General features: G+C 45.3%; 1 protein-coding gene and 1 long non-coding RNA gene across 4 annotated transcripts; one reads left to right on the forward strand and one right to left on the reverse strand.

The window, feature by feature from the left end:
• The first annotated feature begins 4,379 nt into the window (after window positions 1-4,379).
• On the forward strand, window positions 4,380-8,039 carry LOC111257541. 3 transcript variants are annotated; one of them, XR_002678012.1, is made up of 3 exons: window positions 4,380-4,998; window positions 5,358-7,735; window positions 7,898-8,039. It is a non-coding gene; the product is annotated as an uncharacterized LOC111257541 (long non-coding RNA). The 3 variants fall into 3 exon arrangements; XR_002678011.1 differs by having other exon boundaries at window positions 6,573-7,735; XR_002678013.1 differs by having other exon boundaries at window positions 6,674-7,735.
• On the reverse strand, window positions 7,593-11,178 carry LOC101785833 (solute carrier family 35 member F1). Its single transcript, XM_004974006.3, has 11 exons — window positions 10,827-11,178; window positions 10,318-10,412; window positions 9,705-9,762; window positions 9,424-9,618; window positions 9,175-9,251; window positions 8,958-9,040; window positions 8,803-8,854; window positions 8,519-8,587; window positions 8,328-8,414; window positions 8,149-8,213; window positions 7,593-8,037 (listed from the first exon to the last, which is right to left on the reverse strand). Exons 1-11 carry the CDS (start codon window positions 10,978-10,980, stop codon window positions 7,866-7,868), a joined length of 1,107 nt encoding a protein of 368 aa, XP_004974063.1. The 5' UTR covers window positions 10,981-11,178; the 3' UTR covers window positions 7,593-7,865.
• Window positions 11,179-20,390: the final 9,212 nt, after the last annotated feature.

Consider the following 20,390-nt stretch of genomic DNA (forward strand, 5'->3'; position numbering starts at 1 on the left):
GCAGACGTTGAAGTCGAAATGCTTTGTTATCTGGACGAATTTCATGGTGCTGACCTTATCGAGGTTTCGGATCTATCTAGCTTGATGTAACACATGTGATCAAAAGTTCCACTGCCAACGGATTAGCTCATTGAGAAAGCAAGTCTAAAAACATCCGGATTTGGGGGTGAACATCATGTTTGATCTCCAGTTTCGCTTCTATTAGTATTTGTATGCAGGGGTCGAACTTCAGGTTTTTTGTCAAGTTCTACTCCCTCCGTCGTTTAGATTTTTTCAAAGTCAAACATTTTCAACTTTGACCGTGAATAAAAAAATAATCATAGAACTAATAATATAAAAATAATGTTAGTAGCCAATTATTATAATATGTTCCATTTGAAATAAATTATTTTTAGTGATATTGTTGATCATAGTTAAAAAGATTTAACTTTTGAAAAAGCTAAACGTAGTTTTATTTTGGGATAGAGGGAATAATAAATTTCTTCCTTGTGAAGCTTGGAATCTTGAAGCAGCACAAAAGGTAATATATCTCTTATTTGATTCAAGCAAGAAAATTCAAAGATTCATGCATCGCGAATAATGTACAAAATGATCGGCAAAAGGCAGGCTCCAAGGCCAGCTCTCCGGCATTCTGTCCAAACCCCCGGCCGCAGGCACATCTGGCGAGCCCAAGCAGTGGCTGCAGTGGTTGAATCTCGCTGAGTTTTTGGTAAAACACAAGCTGAGTTCTCTATGGCCATGCAGCTCCAAGAAATTTTGGTATTTCTCCTGCTGATGCTTGTCCAGCTTTATAGTTGCAAAAGTGGTTACATGAGAGGGAGCTGATGCAGAATGTGATAAAAACAACACACGTCTCGTGCTCAAGAACCGATGAAACGCCAAGCTGACAAGCACCACGCCCACCGCTCAGAGGTGCAATTCAACATTGGTGACACGGTTTTCTTGAAGATTCAGCCTTAGGTCCAGTCGTCCCTTGCACCTGAGGCGATTCGCCTTGAAAATTTCCGGCTCTTTCGAGATCATTGACAAGGATTGGGTCTGTCACAAGCTGCAATTGCCTGTTTCTTCAGCAGTACACCCAGTTTTTTCACATGTCCTAGTCGAAGAAAGCCGTTCCTGCTGACCATCAGGTGACTTCACAAGTTCCTGATTTTTATTTGAATCTCATCAGGTTCCTGCAGTTATTCTTCAGAGCAGACTGTCGTCTGGTGGTGATGCTCCTGACGCTGAGGTGTTGGTGCAAGCGCAATGGTCAGCCATCTTCAGTGTGCCAAGGGCAGCAAGAATGGGTTGGTTGGCATGTCACCTCCAGAATACCTTCGGAGCCTAAAGCTGTATGCTAGGCAAGTTACCCAGATGGATCAGGGAGCTTCAGAGTCCGGTGCAATTTGATAATATTGGTAAATGGTGGGAGAAGGCGGTTCGATCCGTACCAAAATATAAAAGACGACACTTTAATAGATCTACACCATGTGGAATATTTGGAACGAACGAAATCGAAGAATTTTCGATCAAAAGTTCTTAACAGCTCAGCAAATAGCAACCTGCATTAAAAAAAATCTAGAGGAGTATACAAGGCTTTTTAGGTGATCACCTAAGATAGTGTAATTGTAATCATAGTGTAAGGGCTGTTGGGTGGCAGAGCCAATCCTTGACTACATATTGCAGGTTCACGATCTAGGAGACGTTGTATCTTAAAATTCTCTTTTCCTTCCTAGTTGAAAAGGCAGAGCTCTTGCCATTTATGTTAAAAAAGGTCCGGTGAAGTTGATTCTTCGGAGCAAGATGCTGTTACAAAGTCCTAGTCCAGTGGTGTTAGAAATTGGTCACCAACAGTCAAGTTTGAAGAACCAACAATGGTTCATTTACCGGAATTCTGCGTCTGCCAAATCAGAAGAAGACTTCCATGAAATTTTGGGCAGAATCTCATCCGTCCAGAGGAGCAGTGAATGCCGAATCAGATCGCCTCCATCCTCTCCTCCTCGGATGCCGGTGACGGAGCCGTGGCGCCCTTGGGGGCCTCCGCCGTTGCCTACCGCCGGCGGGGCTCCCGAGGTCTTGCCGTCGCCGCCGGCCGCCGGGTGGGACGCGATCCTATTATTATTGCATAAACCCCCTACAACTTTTTACATAAAACCCCCTATCCGGGACCATTAATTTTACAAAGCAGTCCCTTGTCAGTGCCTGCTCCGCTTCGTGGCCATCCCTGTCCACTCCCGTCCGCCGCCGGCGACATGGACCGGCCGGCTAGACACGCCGGTGCCACAGGCGGAGCCCCTGGTTGCAGTTTGGGTCTTCGTGGCTGTCCTCGCGCTCATCGCGGCTTCTCTCCTCTCCTCCGCCTCCATGATTCGCGCCCTCCTGCCCCCATTCTTTGCCTCCATTTGCAGCGGCCAGCTGGGTACAGGGTCTCGAGGGGGTTCGAGGGTGGGAGGTTCCTGTGGTCCGGAAGGACTCAGTGACCTCCGCGCTGATCGATCCACTCTCGCCGTGCCCCGTGCTCAACCACTAAGCTGTCGTCCTCCGGAGCTGCCCCAAGTTCAGGCAAAGGCATGATGCTCAGCTATTTTTTAGAATTCCATATCACTGTGCATTCACTCAACTGGGATGGTTTCTTGAAATATGGGGTAAAAATCTTTGCGGAAGTAAGCAAATTGCAGTATTTAGTAGTTGTGACACTCCTGGAATGCCCACTGTGATTGCCAGGTTGTAGTTAACAATTTTTCGCTTTCACGTTGTGCTTCATGGATTTCTGTACTCATCGTGCAATGTGGAGATGATGATCGAACGATCGATTTTAACTGTCACTTGTTTGCTTTCAGTATGTTTCAATGGGTGACAGGGATGATCTATCCCAATACAGGCTATGGGTACTGGTGAGTGAGGACAATTCTCTTCTCAGGGTGGAAGACCTGTTTCTCCGGGTCGTGCTGCGTGTTTTCTGGTGGCAGCTCATTTTTACGATCTTTGCTGTCTGGTAGTGAAAAAAGCTGCGCCTATCCTGTATAGGATGATTGTCCAACAACAGTTGGAAATACCATGAGAACAAGGTCGGTGTCCCAGAATGTGATGAGGATGGCAGCGTATTAGTATGCCTGACTTCAATGGTTTTCAAACTCTGCTCAAGCAAATGAACTGCTCCCTCCGTCCCAAATTACTATTCGTTTTGGTTTTTCTAAGTACATGGCTTTTGTTATGCACCTAAATATATATTATATCTAGATACATAGAAAAAGCTATGCATCTAGAAAAGTCAAAACGAATAGTAATTTGGGATGGAGGGAGTATTTACGAAGGAAGAGAGTTGGATTTGAAGATGTTGGATGCATTTCTGTGTCTTACGGTCACTGATTCGTTAGGAGGGTTGGACACGTGGTGTTAAAGTGCCAAGAGTGATTGGTAGACTGAATGTTGTCAATATTGCACGAGGTAAGACCATGCTGAAGGAGATCGAATTACTCAATTGCACAAGCTAGGAATTACTGGCATTGACAAGAATAACTGCAAGTCTGCAAGGTTTTTGAGTCTGCCATCGCAAACCACAGACACTTGTGGTCCTTATCATTGCATTTCGAGGCCAAAGATGCATCCAACAGTGCTCCAATTGGGGGCCTATACAATGTCAAATCACCAAGTTAAAGAAATTAGCAATGCCTCACCTCAAGCTTTTGAATTCTGATGATTAACTGTTAGTGAGTTACAGTCTTACAGACTCCTCTTGGTTTACTGAAATTCTGTTCCTGTCGAGTCTCAAGGAAGTCCTGCTTAATGGTTTGTATTGCAGCGGAGCGGAAATACTAGTGGGATATGGACCTTTACTTGGACCAATTTTTTTAGAAGGACCGGCCATTCATGGAACAATTTTTACCCACCTTGCTGACAATCCAAACAGGTCTGAACTGAAGATTGGCTACTGAATGATCCAAACAGGTCTGCATTGACAATCCACCTTTCTCGTCTGTCGCTGTTGGTTGTCATGCTTGTTATCATCAATGGTTTTTTCTTCCAAATCGCAGAAGATCATATGAGAAATGAAACAAAAGTTTGTTTCTTTGTACCCTGAGCTGTATTGTCCTAATATATATTTTTTTTAAAAAAGTACTTGTCCAGGTAATACTGTTCTAGTTTCTTCTCATGTCTATTCAAAACTACATTCATGTCCCTGCCGCTATTGTTTCCAAATTCCAGTAGGCACAGGATATATGACACAAAAATTTGTTGTTTATCGTTTGATCTGTTGCATTTAAAATCAAGACTACAAGGCAGTTTCATTTAAAAGTAAAGACTACAAGGCAGTAGTAGTACTAGTTCGGCGGGAGTGCTGGCAACAACCAGCCCAAGCCCAAGCATAGCTTCTCCAGCGCCGGCGACGTTTTTACGTCCTCGCTCGGTCACTCCTCGCCCCTTGGTCCGAACACCTAAGACCTGAGGGGCAATGGGGCCTATCCCGATAAATTAGAAACGGGTTTAAAACAAATACGGACGTGGTATCCTCAACCGTATCCCATCCTATTTTCGCATAGCTAAAAATACGGGACAAATACAGAAAAGCGGGCGGGCGGGAACGGTATTTTGTCCGTCCGTTTTCGTCCCTACATCGTGCCTTTCTCCCCTTCGTGACGGTCCGCAGTCCCCTCCCGTCCACCGCCGGCGACCTGTACCTGCCGGCAAGCGGCGGCGGGTGGCGCAGGAGGAACCCGTAGTTGCGCCAAGCAATATTCGTGGTTGTGCTCGTGCTCCCACTCCTAGCCTCAGTCCCCTCCCTCCGCCTCCATGCCCCGCGCCCTCCGGTGGCGGCCGGCGGCCGGGATTGGGTAAGGTTCTCGAGGCTCCGAAAATGACGCAGTGGCCACAGCGGTGACCGATCGCGCCTTCGTCAAGCCCTGCATACCCGACCACCACGCTGTCGTCCTCCTCGGGAGCTGCCTCAAAGTTCAATGTTGCGGCTGGCGCCGCTGCCGTCTGGGAGCACGCCATGGAGCTCCTTCAGAAGCTGAGGTAAATACTGCAACTTCTGCATTCAATTTGGTGGAGATAGTTGGTGCCGCTGCCACAGATGTTGTTTGGATCTGGATCTGGTTACATAGCAATGTAGAGTTTTTAGGCTGCAGTTGCATTTCCTCTACGAATGCTCAGGTATTTCAGGGAATTGCAGAATGTAGAACACAGCGCATTTGCTCAACTAGCTTATTTGATGGAAACGTGGAAACGTCCTTTCCTTGAAAATATGTAATAATTGTGACTCCTAGAGTACCCACTTTGCAAGCTAGAAACAAATTTTTGTTTCCATGCTATGCTTCATTGTGCAATGTCGACATGATGATCAAATGATCGATTTTGAATGTCCACCTGTTCAGCTTTCAGGTATGTTTTGATGGGCGTCATTGTTGATCTATCCCCAATAAAGGCTATGCTTAGGACAATTGACTTCAGGGTGTCTCTGTCATTATGATGCGGTGTAGGCATGCCGAAGAGTTGTTTTTCTGGGCCGTGCTTCATGGTTTCTGGTGTTAGCTCACTGTCAAATGACTATGACAGATGCCGATCTTTTTTTTTTTTTTTTTGAAAGCTAGATAGATGCCAATCTTTGCCGTCCGGTTTCTATGATAGATGCCAATCTTTGCTGTCCGGTGTAGAAAGCAGTGAAAAAGGCAGTCTATCCTGTATAGGATGATAGTGGGACAACAGTACCTAGATAACAATGATGACTTGATGAGTCATTTTGCTGCATTTTAACCAGTTGAAGGGTTGAAAAGGAGCAGGGGCATAGCTTGGAGTGTCATGGGGGTTCAAGTGAACACCCAATTTTTTTCCCTATCAATCTACTAGTGGTAATGCCCTGATCAAAGTTACAGGCTATTGTATCACATTTGCACCCCAGATAGACCAAAAACGTTCTCATCTTGTGTTTGAACCGCAAAAAAAATTCTGGTAACCTCAGTGACGTGTTTGGAGGCGAGGAGAATAATACAAGGCTTTACGTCTTAATTCTAAACCTGAAAGGCTACCTCGTTGGCTGTTTGGAGCTGAGAGACTCTTCTCAGTAACTTAAAAGGGATTTTGATATCCATGAATCACTAAATGATCGTAGAATACAGAATGTAATTGAGAAAAAGTGAGTGTATTCCTTTAGCCCCAGAGATCATGGTTGCTAAGGAGTTTTTTACTGTGAACGAATAAAAGAGCCATTTCTTTGTGCCACAGCTAGATTGTTAGATGCCCAACAAGGACCTATAATTAAGTTTTACCAAATCTACTTGAATTGTTTTCCATATTTATTTTGGTATCAGCACTTAGGATCGATTATCTAAGTTTCACATGGATATCCTATGAAATGTAGCATATGATTGATCTAAGATAAAGCGAAATTATTTGGAAAAGGGTCTATAGTAAATTAATATTTTGTTGAAATATTTGGTAACTCTGAAGCATGTGTCATGATTTGGATTTCTTTTTTCCCTTTAGCTTAAACCATTTTCAGTTCCTATTTTTTTTGCCCCTAAAAAAGGAAATTGTTTGAGCAATGATAGCTCCTCTTTCAGGTGATTTAGACAATTTCATGTATCTTGCAGTATAAGTTGATTTTGCGTGGCAACTACTTGTCTGAGCATTGAGCAAGCAGCACTGATCATATAGAAGCACGCTGTGCTTACTCAAGTTATTAACACTGTAGGTGGTACTTGCAAAAGAAGCCTAAAGTTACCAAAAGTGAAGTGTGCCATCTCCCTGGGATCACTGGCTGGAGCAGGTAGCAGAAGAAGAGTAATGCCTTGGAAAATATAGTACATCTGTCCCACATAAGATCCTTGACAGTGTTTGGAAGTGGAAACCATTATTGATTTCTAAGGTGGGGTTGCTTCAAGTTCTGGATTTAGAAAACACATATGGTCTGAAGATTCTTCTTCCTGGAAACATGTCAAAGCTCGAACACTGACAAGGCTGCCATCAACCATTCCAAAGCTTCCATGCAGTACCCTCTGATGATTTTCAAGCTCTGATCAAGCAAAAGGAACTCTTTGTGAAGAGAAGAGTTGTAATTGAAGATGCTGGTTGCATTTCTGCCTTATGGTCACTATTTGGTTAAGACAGTTGAATCTTTGTGGTATTAAAGTGCCAAAAAGAGATTGGGAGACTGAAGGCCCTGCTGCATACCCAATTGCACGAGCTAAGCTCATGCTGAAGGAGATCGAGAAGCTTACCCAATTGTGGCCAGATGTTATTTGCATTAACAGAAGTGCGTGATTCCGAGGAACTTGAGTTTGCCATCTTCAACTCAGACAATACACTCGTTATCAATGTGTGCTGAGGTCAAGGATGGGTTAGATGGCTGTTTGGATGGTATGTCACCTCTGGAGCACATTGAGATCCTTCAGCTCTATAGCTCTAGGGTCTAAGCAAGTTACCCAAATAGTTTGTGAAGCACTCTAGTGAATGTGGAGAACTTTGTCAGCAGTCTAGTCATGTTGACATAACAATGCACTGAGTAAGATGCTGTAGAAATCATCAGAAAACTACCAAATCTGACCTCTATTTTTCTCTGGACAGGCCAGTTAACTGTGAAGTATACTCATTCTCATAGCAGGAATTTGGTAAATCTGCCGGTGCTGGAAATTGGTGAGCTATATAAGGTCAAATCTTCAAGTTAAGTTTGAAGAATCGGCAATGCCTCAGCCTAAACTTCTGACAGTTGGTGTTCTTCGTTTATGGAAATTCCACCACTTCTGTCAAGTCTAAAGTAAGTCCTGCTACACTTTGTCAAATTGTTTCTGATACATTTGCTGCTCTCAAGCCTACACTCTCTCAGGCTCTTTCTATTCGCCCGGTGCCATATGCATTCGCCATTCAAGGCGTGCTACAACTCACAGCTAACCTAGTAACCTCCTGGATGTCCCTGCAGCTGATGGTACTTCCTTGCTATGGACCGAGCTGCCACTGCCCTCACCGGAGTTGTGCGCTCCAGCCTCTTCATCCCCCTCCTTGCCCTGCTCATAGCTGGCCCCAGCGACCTGTGCTGTCTCCTCTGCTTCCTTGGAGTCCCTGCATGCAACCAGAATACCAGATGTCTCAGTCTCAGTAGTGATCAAGAACCATGTTGTAGGTGTACCAGGATGCGTCCATAGCTGAAACCATGGTGGAAAGGAGACATACTTGTATGAATAGATGATGATGCCAGCCGCCGTGCAGGCAAAAGCAACGAAGTAGATCCAGTCGACCTGGCCATGCGTAAACATGCCCCATGAGTACATTTTTTGACAGTTCAAGTATTGCTCATAAATAAGTTTTGCTGCCAGGAAGTCTGAACACATAGTGGAATGCATTGGACAGACCTTCTCATGGTAAGCAAAGATGCGGATCAGAACAGCCCACATGTCCGAAGTTAGGAGCGAGAGGTTCAGCATGGTTGCTCCACATATCTGTGGCATGCAAGGGAACAGAGATTTGCAAGCTCGTCAGAAATTCTTAAAAAAACATGCTAGTAATTAGGACCATCAGTTAAAGCTCAGCAATCCTGCAGCACCTTCAATACTGTGGGCACAGTTGAGTAGAACAGGAACATGGCTACCGCGAATCCTAGAAAAGGGAGCACCTGAAACAATAGAAAGGCTCATGAGAAAGGATCATAAATTCTCCAGATAATAGTAGAAGAAAACTAGTCTAGAATTTATACCAGACAGAGTTTTAAGACCTAAATCAGAATGTTTGACATTAATGTGTTCTACAAAGGCTAAAGGGGCTACTACTGCTCAAGAAGTATGGTTGCCATTTGTACAAGCGCTGGGAAGGATGGGAACAGATACTTACAGCACCAGCATTCCATGTAACCGAATGAAGTTCTTTTCTCTCGAGTATACTTCTGTAGCAATGTCAAGGAAAGAACAATATAGAAATTTCTTTGGACGGGAGGAGAGTATAGAATATGATCCAAGATACAAAGATGGATTATTTCCCAAGGATACATTTGTATACCACCAACAATTGCTCCAAAAAGCCCAAGCATTGCCATCAACTCCACCCTGTTGCTTTTCTTGATCACATACTCCTGAAATTTCAGTAAGAAAATTGGCACATGCTTTCAGCAAGGTTGATTTTACAATACAGCCAACTGAAAACAAAATTGTTCCATGCAAGTAAAATGAAGTGATCTGTTAAGGGTTCTCAAGAGTTGCTGGTTACCTCGGTAACATTACTGCAAGCATAAAGCATGGAACCAAGAATGACAAGCAAATCACCCTTGAGAGGGTTAGGTCCTTCTGCGAGGCATTTCAGAACGTAATAGATGTTATGCTCTTGAATTTTAAGGACAAAAATCGAACAATTTTACTATGTCCAGGACAGAGTTTATGAAACTATTTGCTGAAAGAAAATCTATATATTGTTATATTGAATGGGACTCAAAATAGCTTGGGAGAAGCATATTCTTACTAGCTCGGTCAGAGGCATGGACATCTGAAAATACAACCAGTATAAGGCCAGCCACACAAACTCCCACGCCAAAGAACTTCCTGAGCCCGTACTTGGTCTTGAGAAATATCCAAGTAAGAACAATGACACATGGAATCGACCAGCAGTCCAGCAGCATCACGCTTGTCAAAGATGTGTACTGGTATGACTTCACAACTGCAGGAACAAACAAAAAAAAACAATTCAAATGATAGAACCAACAGAAACGGCAACGTCTTAATTTTTGCCATGTACCTACATACCGATATAATTAGCTTCCACGTCGATTATTCCAAGGATCAAATAATAGTACCATTTTATCTGCACAAAAAAAAAACAAAGGTTTCGAAAAAGGGTAGAATTCAGCTAAAAGGAATGAGTAGAATTTTGACATTATGTACTTTGTGCCCACCAAAAGAAAACAGCCTAACCAAGCTCTACCTAAATAAAAACAGAATTGTAACTTTTTCATGAACCAGCAGCATGGGTTTGTGTTGTGCCAATTTCATTTAACTATTGAGTGTTTGGTGACAGCTCCTAATAAGGGGGAAACAGAATCAGAATAGGCATCAGTCCTGCTGTGCTCGTGTCCTGCGCCGTAGATGATAAAGAGGCATGCAGGCAGCGATAAGATAGGATATGTCAAACCCTGTAGGCGGCAAGCTTCAACGGTGCAGGGAGGAGGACAGCAATCCAAACAATGCCACCAACTGGTCAAAATAAAAGGCTGGCCATGTGCTGGAGAAGCCAGCCGCAAATGGCCAAGAACAGGAATCTACAGGTCCTTTACGTCACTGAACATTTTATTTTCCGTGCATGAATGAACTTTCTGACCTGACAGTTCATTTTCTGACGTAAAGGATGCAAGAAGCATACCGTGAGTGGCTGCCTGCGGTAGAGGAGGACGCTGCCGTAGACGAGGGCGAGGAGGATGTAGTTCAGGAGCGACTGCGATGTTGGCGCGTTGACACCTGAAATTAAGTTAAATATGTTGCAGAGCCTGTCAGCCAACTAGGAAGTATCTCGAGAACCACTCTGAAAAAGATTGAAATGCATCCGAACTGAAGCAAAAACTGAACTTTTTACCCTAATGATTCTTGAAGAGTAGTAGGGATCAAATTAAAAACAGATTAGCAGAGAAGAGCACATCAGATGCTGCGTGAGTACTGGAAAGGCAAGCCTGATGTTGTTAAATCCAAAGGCCACAAAAATCGGTATTCTCTGTCGAGCAAAAGCGGCGCGAGTCAAGAACGCACGCAAGGCGGCAAATGATGCCGTGCTCGATCGCCGCACCGCAGGAAGAGTCAAAACTCAAAAAAGCGCGATAAAAAATCCAAACTTTTTTTTCAAGCAAACCAATCTAGTGTGGTACGGAGGGTACGCACCTCGGCGGGCGAGCTCGGAGGAGGCGAAGCCGGTGGAGGTGATGAGCAGCGAGACGAACTGCCCCAGCGCCAGGCCCACCAGCACCCACCGCGCGCCGCCGCCGCACCGGCCACCTGTGCCGGCGCCGCCCTCATCCGCAGGCGGCGGCGCCATTGATCACTTGATGATCAGCAGCTCGCCCTTGCTATACCCCGCGCGCGCCTTCTCTGTCCCGCGCCGGCGCCCCTGCAACCGCGCGCAGCTTCACTCCGCGTGGTGCGCGTGCGGCTGTGGGAGGCGAACAAGCTGCCAAGCCTAACAGCCAGCCAGCCGGGGCCCGGGGGGCGCGCTTGCGAACAAGAGGAGGGGCAGGGGATGGTGAGGCGACATGGGGTTGGCGCGGCGCGGGGCATCTTTATTAAACGCATCCATATCGGAGGGTTGGTGACAGAGCTTGACGCTTCCACGTCTCGGAGACTAGGGTATCCCTGTCCCGGCATTTTTGCCCATTTAGCAATTTGTTATGATTTCAGGTAATTTGACAAAAAAAAGTTCGAACAATGATTTGACAAATTTGGTATAATCTTCCATTTTAAAACTTTGACCACTAATATTTTTACAATATTTAGTTCGTTATTAAAAACCATTTGTGGACATACTTTTTTATGAGATATAGAGCATGTTTGGTTGGGTATTTAAGGGCGTGTTTGGTTCCGCTGGCTCGCGGTGCTCGTCTTTTTCGTACGAAAATCAGAGCAGATCACCGTGTTTGGTTCCGTATCGCTTCGGGTCCTGAAGCAGCTGAGCTCTCTCCGCGACCGACCGGAGACTCGTTTGGCAAAGCAAGGCAGGCAGGTTGAATGCACAACCAAATATACCCTAAGTTCCCAACGCAAGATGCACTTGTTTGGTTGACTGGCTATGCACCTTAACAGCCTGAATCCTTATGCTTGAAGGTGTTCGTTGGTAAAATATCAGCCGTCAAAAATTACTCAAACATGGGTGTATTCTCCTTTTTTCTTCACTGTGCGTTCAACTTCACGCAGACCGTACCTTTTCCGGTCGGGAAGAAAGACCAAACCCAGTAGCTTTTCCTCTAGTGAAAACGAACGGATGGTGTAGTCTTGCACTCTTGCTTTCATGACTGGGATTGGAGAGTTGAGACTCTGAGGCAGACGTGTGGCAAGATGCTCCTTTTTGAGACTTTGACCCTGCAAATATTGCTTTAGTAGCATAGCTTTCTCAAGGCCAAAAGTCACTCGATCATGCCCCACCGCCACAAAGCTAAGATCATCCTCCACAAACGACGTGTCTCCGTGCTTTTTAGACTGAAAAAAGTTGAAGAAGCATTGTGTATAATAATTGCACTTTCCTCTGTTATGTCATGCTCAGAAGTCAGCAGCTTCTTCCACACTGACAGAAAAGCGCGCGCACTCTGCTCCAACACAAGCTCATCTCCTTCTTCCACAGGTCGTCGGGTTTGTCATGGAGTTTTTCCTTCACCAAGAACGTCTGAACGTGTATGGCAGTAGTCCCTACTCACACTCACAAGCACATGGATGGAAGGAACCACAGAGCTGGAGACTTGGAGCATGGATCGATGCACTCCAAGGCCACAAAATGCTGATTGGATTCAAGCCAAGGCGTCACAGGGAGGACAGTAGCAGTTTCAGACAGCGACCAACGCGCCAATTGTGTTTTTTTCCCTAATTCTACTGCTGCTTCTTGTGAATCTCCTAGACTGGAACTTTGGATGATGGCGACTTGGCGAGGCCCTGCACTGACTGCGCTGGCGAATTTTTGCAGATATTTTTTTGGAGATGGCTTGTTTGGACCCCCAGTGAACGTGAGCCTGCTGGAGGAGCACCCGGAGGACGAGCGGTGCAGGGCCATGGCGGACGTCTGGGCGCGCTGCACGGGCACCAGGGGTGTCCTGGACACCTGGTGAACACGTTCGGGCCGCCTGGCGTGGCTCGACGCGCGGCCGGAGGCCGGAGCGCAGCGTCGTCTTCCTCTGTTTCGGGAGCAGGGGCGCGCACCCGGCGCGGAGTAGCTCAAGGAGATCGCCGCGGGCTTGGACAAGTCTGGGCACCGGTTCCTCTCATCCTCTGGGCCATCCGCACGCCGCCGGCCGGCACCGGTGACCATGACCTCGACGCGCTGCTGCCGGAGGTGTTCCTGCACCCACAGCAGACCAAGGACCGTGACCTCGTCGTCGTGAGAATTTGAGATCATGGGCGCCGCAGGCAGCGGACATCCTCCAGCACCCGTTGTCCGCCGCGTTCGTGACGCGCTGCGGGTGGAACTCCGCGCTCGAGGCCATCACTGAGGGCGTCCCTATGCTGTGCTAGCCGCTGCGCGCAGAGCAGCTGATGAACTCATGAACAAAGTGTTCCTGATGGCGGCGCGGGGCATGCGCGTCGGGGCGGAGATGGAGGAGTGCACGCAGGAGCACGACGGGTCTCGGCGGCGCCGAGGAGGTGGAGGCGAAGGTGTGGCTCGCCATTATTGACTCCGAGGAGGGGAAGCAGCTCGGGGCGCGCGCGGGCGGACGGGGCCTCGTCGCCGGCGGCGTTCGCTCGGTTGGTTCCTCCTGTCTGACGGACAGCGGGCCGGAAAAGGCCACTCCGCCGCCCAGCCCAAACGGCGAGAAATTATTTCGTCTGCCTGCCCTGACCCCCATCTCAGTCACAGCCACCACCCTCCTCTGCTCTGCTCATTCCTTCTTGCCTCAGACGAAGCCAGCCAGTCTGCAGGCTGCAGCCTTGGTCGATGGTGGGATTTCGATTCATTGCTCAGGGCGCCATGGGGTGTGTTGCTGTTCGTTCCTGCTGAAAATGTGTGCCTTGGCATTCGGTTGGTTTTTGTTGTTGTTGTTGGGGGTTCTTAAGCTTGCAATTGAGGAGATGATTGGAGTCCTCGATTTTCCCCCCTTCTTTGCGTGACTAGATGTTCCAGTTGATGCCAGTGTTTTAGTCAATTTCTAGTAGGTTAGGTACTAGATGGCAGTAGAACTCATGAAACTCAATGGTTATTACATGTTACATCATTGTGCTTGCTTTCTTTAAGAAAAAAAATGTAGGAACAGAGAAGGAAGAACAAGAAGGAGCAGGGGACAGGTTCGATGGATCATCATGCGCTGGTGGTTTTGCTGCACTCACTTTGACACGCCGTGTATTGAAAACGAAAATGGATTTAAAAGCAGTCCTGATACAACAAGTGGTATGTCGTCTGTTCATGGTGTGTTCCTTACTTCATCATCTTCAGCAGATTATAATGCAAAATTTGAGCCTTTACATGTTGAACTTAACACTCAGGCAGGGCCTAACGTATACGTTTGGCTGCGCCTGTTGTAACCAGCTTGTGAGTTGTCACCCAGCCGTCTCATGTTTTAAACTTAAGCCTTTCAAAGTTCTTGTCTGTCAAAAAAGAATGCGTTAACTCTGTGTCTGCATTGTCCAATCCATACAACATGGTTACATAAACTCTGCTTGGCTAGAGCCCTACTTGTAATACAACCTCTGAAACATGTATTGCTATTCTAAAAAAATACACTATGACGTAGCTTAAGAAGAAAACCAGAAAAGAATATTTCAATCTGAACTTAATCTCTGTTTAACCAGAGAACCTTCTTTAATTTCTTAAGCAATTAATTATAAGCCATCGAATCTTCTCCTCATCAGTAATATTAATATGTTGCTTGCCCAATCTGAATTTCTTCTTCTTTTTAATATAATCGGCAACTCTTCTGCCTGGTTCGTTAAAAAAAAAGTAATATGCTGCTTGCCATGTCAATGCCCTTCTGAGTTTGAAGGACCGATTAGCTCCTTCAATGTCTGTGTGTCTTCTGAGAGACAGACGAGGCCCATCAAGCTGCCATCGTCGTCGTCGTCGTGCAGAGGAGTGGCGTCGGCGACCACGAAGAACCTCTCCCCTGACTTCTTCTTCACAGGGAAGTTGCCCCTCCAGCATTTCCCCTTGAATATGTTCCTGATGATGCTGTTCAACGCAGGGATGTCATCAGGATGGACGATCAGTCTCGTGATGTCCTGACCAACCGCTTCTGCTGAAGCATAGCCGTACAGATGCTCGGCGTTCCGGCTCCTGCTAGGTGACATAGAAGAGAATCGACCAAACTTTGATCAAGTTCATGTCGAGAATCATCGTGTGTGATCGCGAGACGCATCGATCGGTAGCTAGGAAGCTTAATTACCAGTAGAGGATCTTCCCATGGAGGTCGAGGACGTGCACGGCCTGCCCCAGCGACTCCATGACCATCGAGTGGTGCCGGCGGGACAGCCCGGCTGGGCGGCGGCGCGGCGAAGGGACGGCGAGCTGCTGGCACTGCGCGCCGCCGCGGCGCTCCGTCTGCAGTTGCTGGTGGAGCTTGGACACCTCTCGCCTGAGCTCCGCATGGCCCTCCTCCAGCGCCCGTATCTTCTTCATGATCTCTTCCTCGTCCATCGCCGGCGAACGACGAGGTCGATCGGTCAGGTCACTCACTGCTGGAACAAATGGCAAACAAATATAGTGGCATGGCATCCATCAGCGGCAAGAGACCCAAAGAAGATAGAAGAAGGAAACAGAACTGCCATGGAGTGTACGGAGAATAGAAGATGAGAAAAGATTATAGGAGGCGAAAGGCCAAAACCTTCGCTCATGCCTGACATAATCCGGACTGGAAGATGGTACGTCATCGTCATGTGCATGGCAGCATGAGATGGGATCACGGGATACGAGCAGAGATCAATTCAGATCCTGCTTGCCGCTTGCCGGCTTGGATCCTTGCATTGCTTGCTGTGTAGCGCGACGAACTGCATGCAAGGAAACTAGCTGGCCTCTCCTCGTCGGGTATGGAGCTCCTTTGTTAAGGTAGCTCGGTTTCATTGTACTTGCGTCGATGCACGAAAATTTAAACAAAGAACTGTGGGACATGCAGTTTGGTCCATGACAAAGAACTATGTGAGTGAGAAATGGACATTCCATAGTGGCACAAGTCCGAAGACAAGTTCTCCCTTGCACATCCGTCACCACTGTACTCCCTCATTTTCAAATAATAATTCCTAGCTTTGTTTTAAATAAAACTTATCTAATTTTAACCAAATTTATAGAAAAATCATTAATATATAATTAGTTCCATTCAATTCGTCATAAAATATGTTTCAAGGGTACTACATATAGAGTCTTTTTATGTGTATAAGCTACATGATTGCATTGTCATTGCTTTTGAATTTATCCGACAAAACAGTGTTTTATGTGTGCTTTATTTGCACAACTTTGCCACATTGGCTCGTTTATTTCATCACTAGTAAGCGTGCATTGTTTTATTTTATCATATACACGCCCTCTCTTATTTAATTTGAGTGCAATGATTTTTTTTAAAGAGTGCTATGGATTTGTTCATTCGGTGCATGGACGTAGAGACTCTCCTGCACATGGTCCTTGCTATTCGATGCATGCACAAGGACACAACGATATGATGCGCACCACGTACTTTTGTTTCCCATGCACATACTGTAGACGCACCATCTCGTAGAACTTCCAAGCCAAAAGATCATATTTAATTCGACCTTACAATATACCCGTTAATTAAACCTCCCGCTGTTTTCTATGGGAGAAAAGGGAATTTTTTTAATATTAAAAATAACGTAATTATAATTAAGACCCTAGGTTTGCCAAATTATATATATATATATATATATATATATATATATATATATATATGCAAGAGAGCAACTCCAAAAGACTGCTGATCTTACTCCCAATATACTTTTAAGGGAGAAAAAGAGAAAAAATAAACTCCAACAGTCCACCCAAACCTTCCTCAATTTTTTAGCGACGCTAAAAAACAGCCTGCCACCGCGTATATTTTAGCGTTGGCGTTCCTCCCCAATCCTAATTCCCGCACGCCCGCGTGTCCCTTCTGATGGGCCCAATATAATGACGTGGCCTGTTTTGAAATATTGGGGACAATTTATTAGCGATCTGCTGTGGATTGATATATTTTTGGGGGAAATTTTTTTTGGAGAACCTCCAATACATAGTTTGGGGGAAGAATTTTTTGAGGTACTCTTGGAGTTGCTCTAACCCAATCGTTTATTAGGTAGACAAAATCCCTATTTTCGTCCAATAACAGTATTCGTTTACCCAGTAAATGAAAATATGATAATTTCATCGACCGACTGGATTGAATTAATTTGTTGAAAACGTTTTTTTGGTTGATCACATGAACCACTTCAGTTAAACAAAATTAATAATGCCTCTCTCTCCTTCCTCTTGCCCATAAAACCTCAGGTAAGTGTGGCCAAGTACTAAAGATGTTTATTTATCTCACTCATGACTGAGAAGATTTTTGGATGATGGGATTCAAAGAAACCTGCCTTATTCAGCAATCGCTTTTAGACTGATCAGTGTCGGCACTTTATTGAACTTAATTTCAAGAAGCGCCGCAATTTCCCTATGTACAAGAAATTAAGTAATTGGGTAATAATAATATCCCAAGGTCGTGGCATGGCTTATGATCTCCTGCAATGTCCGTGTATCTTCCGAGAGACAGATGAGGCCGATCATGGTAAAATCATCATCATACAAAGTGTTACAAAACTAATGGATGATCTCATCCATCCGCACGATGGCGGTTACCACAACCGGCGTCGGCACAGGAGGACGTAACGGTTTCCATCGCGTCCATCCGAGGCACCCCCCACATCTTGTATAAATGGATACTATCAGTTTGAATAAAGTTTGATCTTTCCCTCTCAATTGTCTCTCGTTTACATTCACGCTCAAACACAAAGGAGTGCCGTTGGTGATGATAGAAAACCGCTCTACCGACTTATTTTTAACTGGAAACTTTCCTCGCCAGCATTTCCCTGTGAATATGCTCCCGATGATGTTAATCGCTGGGCCAATGTCGTCTGAATGCACCAGCAGTTCCGTGACCTCACGACCAATTGCTTCTGATGCGGAATAGCCGTACAGATGCTCGGCATGTCGATTCCTAGATTGCATATCACCAAAAACATGATCAAGAGTATGAATTATACGTGTAAATTACATCTTGTAGTATCACTAGTTTGATATGTTTTTGGTAGCTACCAATGAAATAGGCACAATTTCGTGCATGTTCATTCAAAACAATATGCTATTAATAGCATGTTAGCTAGGTTAGGATTTAGAGTAGTACATTGCCAAGACATAAGCATGTGTTTAATTTGTACACCAAAAGTGATAGTTTACTAATTAATGAAATTATATCAAACTAATGGAACAATAACGGTGCTAGAAGATGGTATCTAAGCATGTTGGTTTACTTACATTAATTAGATTTTTTTCGAAAAATTAACCTAGACAAGCATTTCATTCAGCAAGAGTTTACACACAATTGGACGTGACCAAGGTACTTAACCAACAAAGGAGATTTACGTTACCTTAATTAGATCACTTTATTTACACACGTGTTCTAATAACCCCTAAAATCGTATGTATTTAACATCTAAATTGACACTAACAGTTCACTCAGTAATTTTGTCTAGCGGGCGCAATGAAACCTATTTTCGTCCTAGGCCGACAAAATTAGTGCCCATCAAACAAATAATAACTATTTTCGTCCAACAATTGGATGAATTTCATCCTCGCATTGGATGATGACTATAATTTTTTTTTGAATTTGGTAGTTTAAGAGTATATTTTTAGCTATAAATACAGTATTAATCAGTACTAAAAAATAAAAAAAATCCCACAGCTACTTATATACGCATGTTCTCTGCGTATTCATCTCGGAACCTTTAGCTGTGTAACATTTTCCCAGCATGTCCAAAAAAAACTTGATGCTAATAAGTAATAAGGCATGCAAGCACAAGAACAACCAAACCGGCCCAAATAAAAGTAAAGAACAAAAAAAGTTGCGAGTAGAGGACCTTCCCCTGGAGGTCAAGGATGTGCACGGCCTGCCCCAGCGACTGCATGACCATCGCGTGGTGCCGGCGGGACAGCCCGGCGCGGCCCAAGAGAGGCGGCGGGAGGCGGCGCCGCGAGGAGGAGCTGGGACTGGGCTGCCACTGCGCGCCGCCGCCGCGGCGCTCCGTCTTCGTCGTCGTCAGGAGCTCCGACACCTCCCGCTTGAGCTCCGCCTGGCCCTCCTCCAGCTCCCGTATCCTCTTCAGGAGCTCCTCTGCGTCCATTACCGTCGGCGAACGACGAGCAGTTCGGTCACAGCCACACTCGCTGCTATACTGTCAGATCAAATACGGGCAACACGCAACAAATAGAGGCATCAGATTCAGCGCCCAGAACTGCCCGCAAAAAAGAAGACAAGAAACCAGAGCCTCCATGGAGCTTCTGGAGATGAGAAAAGACCACGAGCGAAGGACCGAAACCTGACGAGCTCAGTAGCGCGCTCTCTGCTGTGTGATCGTCTGCTCGAAGAGAGAGATGGCATGCATGAGCATGAGTATGGATGCGATCAGTTCGGACCATATGCTTGCCAAAGGCAATGGTGAGGCTCTCAGCAGGCCGCGAACAGGCGACGTTCAAGATCCTCGGTCTGATTCGCAAGGCTCTAAGCTTCGGCAACGAAGAGGCGGGGGGCTCCTGATTCTTACACCGAGAGGCCCGAGCAAGCCGCTTCATCAATGTTTCACTACAGATTTTATTCATCAGTAGCACTGCTGTTGTAGCTAGAGCATTGTACTGTAGAAACCACGTACTGCATTGTCTTAGACTCACTACGGGAACCTTAAATTTGCCGAGTGTTTTCTTTTTGCCGAATGTTTTTTTTCGGACACTCGGCAAACAAGCTCTTCGCCGAGTGCCAAGCCAAAAACACTCGGCAAAAAAAAAACACTCGGCAAATCGGGACTTTGCCGAGTGTCAAATAAAAAACACTCGGCAAAGCCCCCTCTTTGCCGAGTGTCAAAAAAAAAACACTCGGCAAAGAGGGGAGTTTGCCGAGTGTCAAAAAAGACACTCGGCAAAGAGGGGGGTTTGCCGAGTGTTTTTTTTGACACTCGGCAAAAAAATAATTTTTTTCCTCTTTTCACCACGAAATTTTTTCTACTCTCTACATACAACATGTGGTACTCCATGTTAAAATTTGGTATATTTTTGGATTTATTTGCTATATTTATTTAATTAATTGCATTTCAAGGAAATTTTTGGTATAAGTCAAATTTGAACTGCAAGTGATTCAAATTATGGAACAAAATGAGTAGAAAAATGATATTCATGTTATTTGGCCCAATTTGAGACCTGACCCATGAAATGAAAAGAAATTTCGAACATCTTGTTCAAGAAACACGACCATGAACGTGTGGCAGTAGTATTTTTAAATTGTAAAAAAAACAAGAAAAGTCTGAAAATCATGAGATTTGTCATGATGTGATGATATAATACGTGGAGGCTATGGAAAAAAATTGAGAAGGTTTTGCACATTTCATCATGTACAATGATTACAAACTGAAGCATCTTAGAAGAAGAATAGTAATTTTGAGAAGATTCGATAAGATTTAGAGTCGAAGTGGCGGTCGAGTTTGGTTTGACTACAAAACTTTTTATGCACAATCTGGATTCCTTATAGATGCTAA

This window comes from Setaria italica, chromosome VI (assembly GCF_000263155.2).
Source record: "Setaria italica strain Yugu1 chromosome VI, Setaria_italica_v2.0, whole genome shotgun sequence".
Classification (NCBI taxonomy): Eukaryota; Viridiplantae; Streptophyta; class Magnoliopsida; order Poales; family Poaceae; genus Setaria; species Setaria italica.

Excerpts from the sequence above, each read along its gene's own strand:
- LOC101785833 (XM_004974006.3), bottom strand. The coding sequence starts at position 10,980 with ATGGCGCCGCCGCCTGCGGATGAGGGCGGCGCCGGCACAGGTGGCCGG. Across the intron at positions 9,041-9,174 it reads CTTGCAGTAATGTTACCGAG|GAGTATGTGATCAAGAAAAG; the intron begins GTAACCAGCAAC and ends CTGAAATTTCAG. Across the intron at positions 8,214-8,327 it reads TCTTTGCTTACCATGAGAAG|GTCGACTGGATCTACTTCGT; the intron begins GTCTGTCCAATG and ends ACGCATGGCCAG.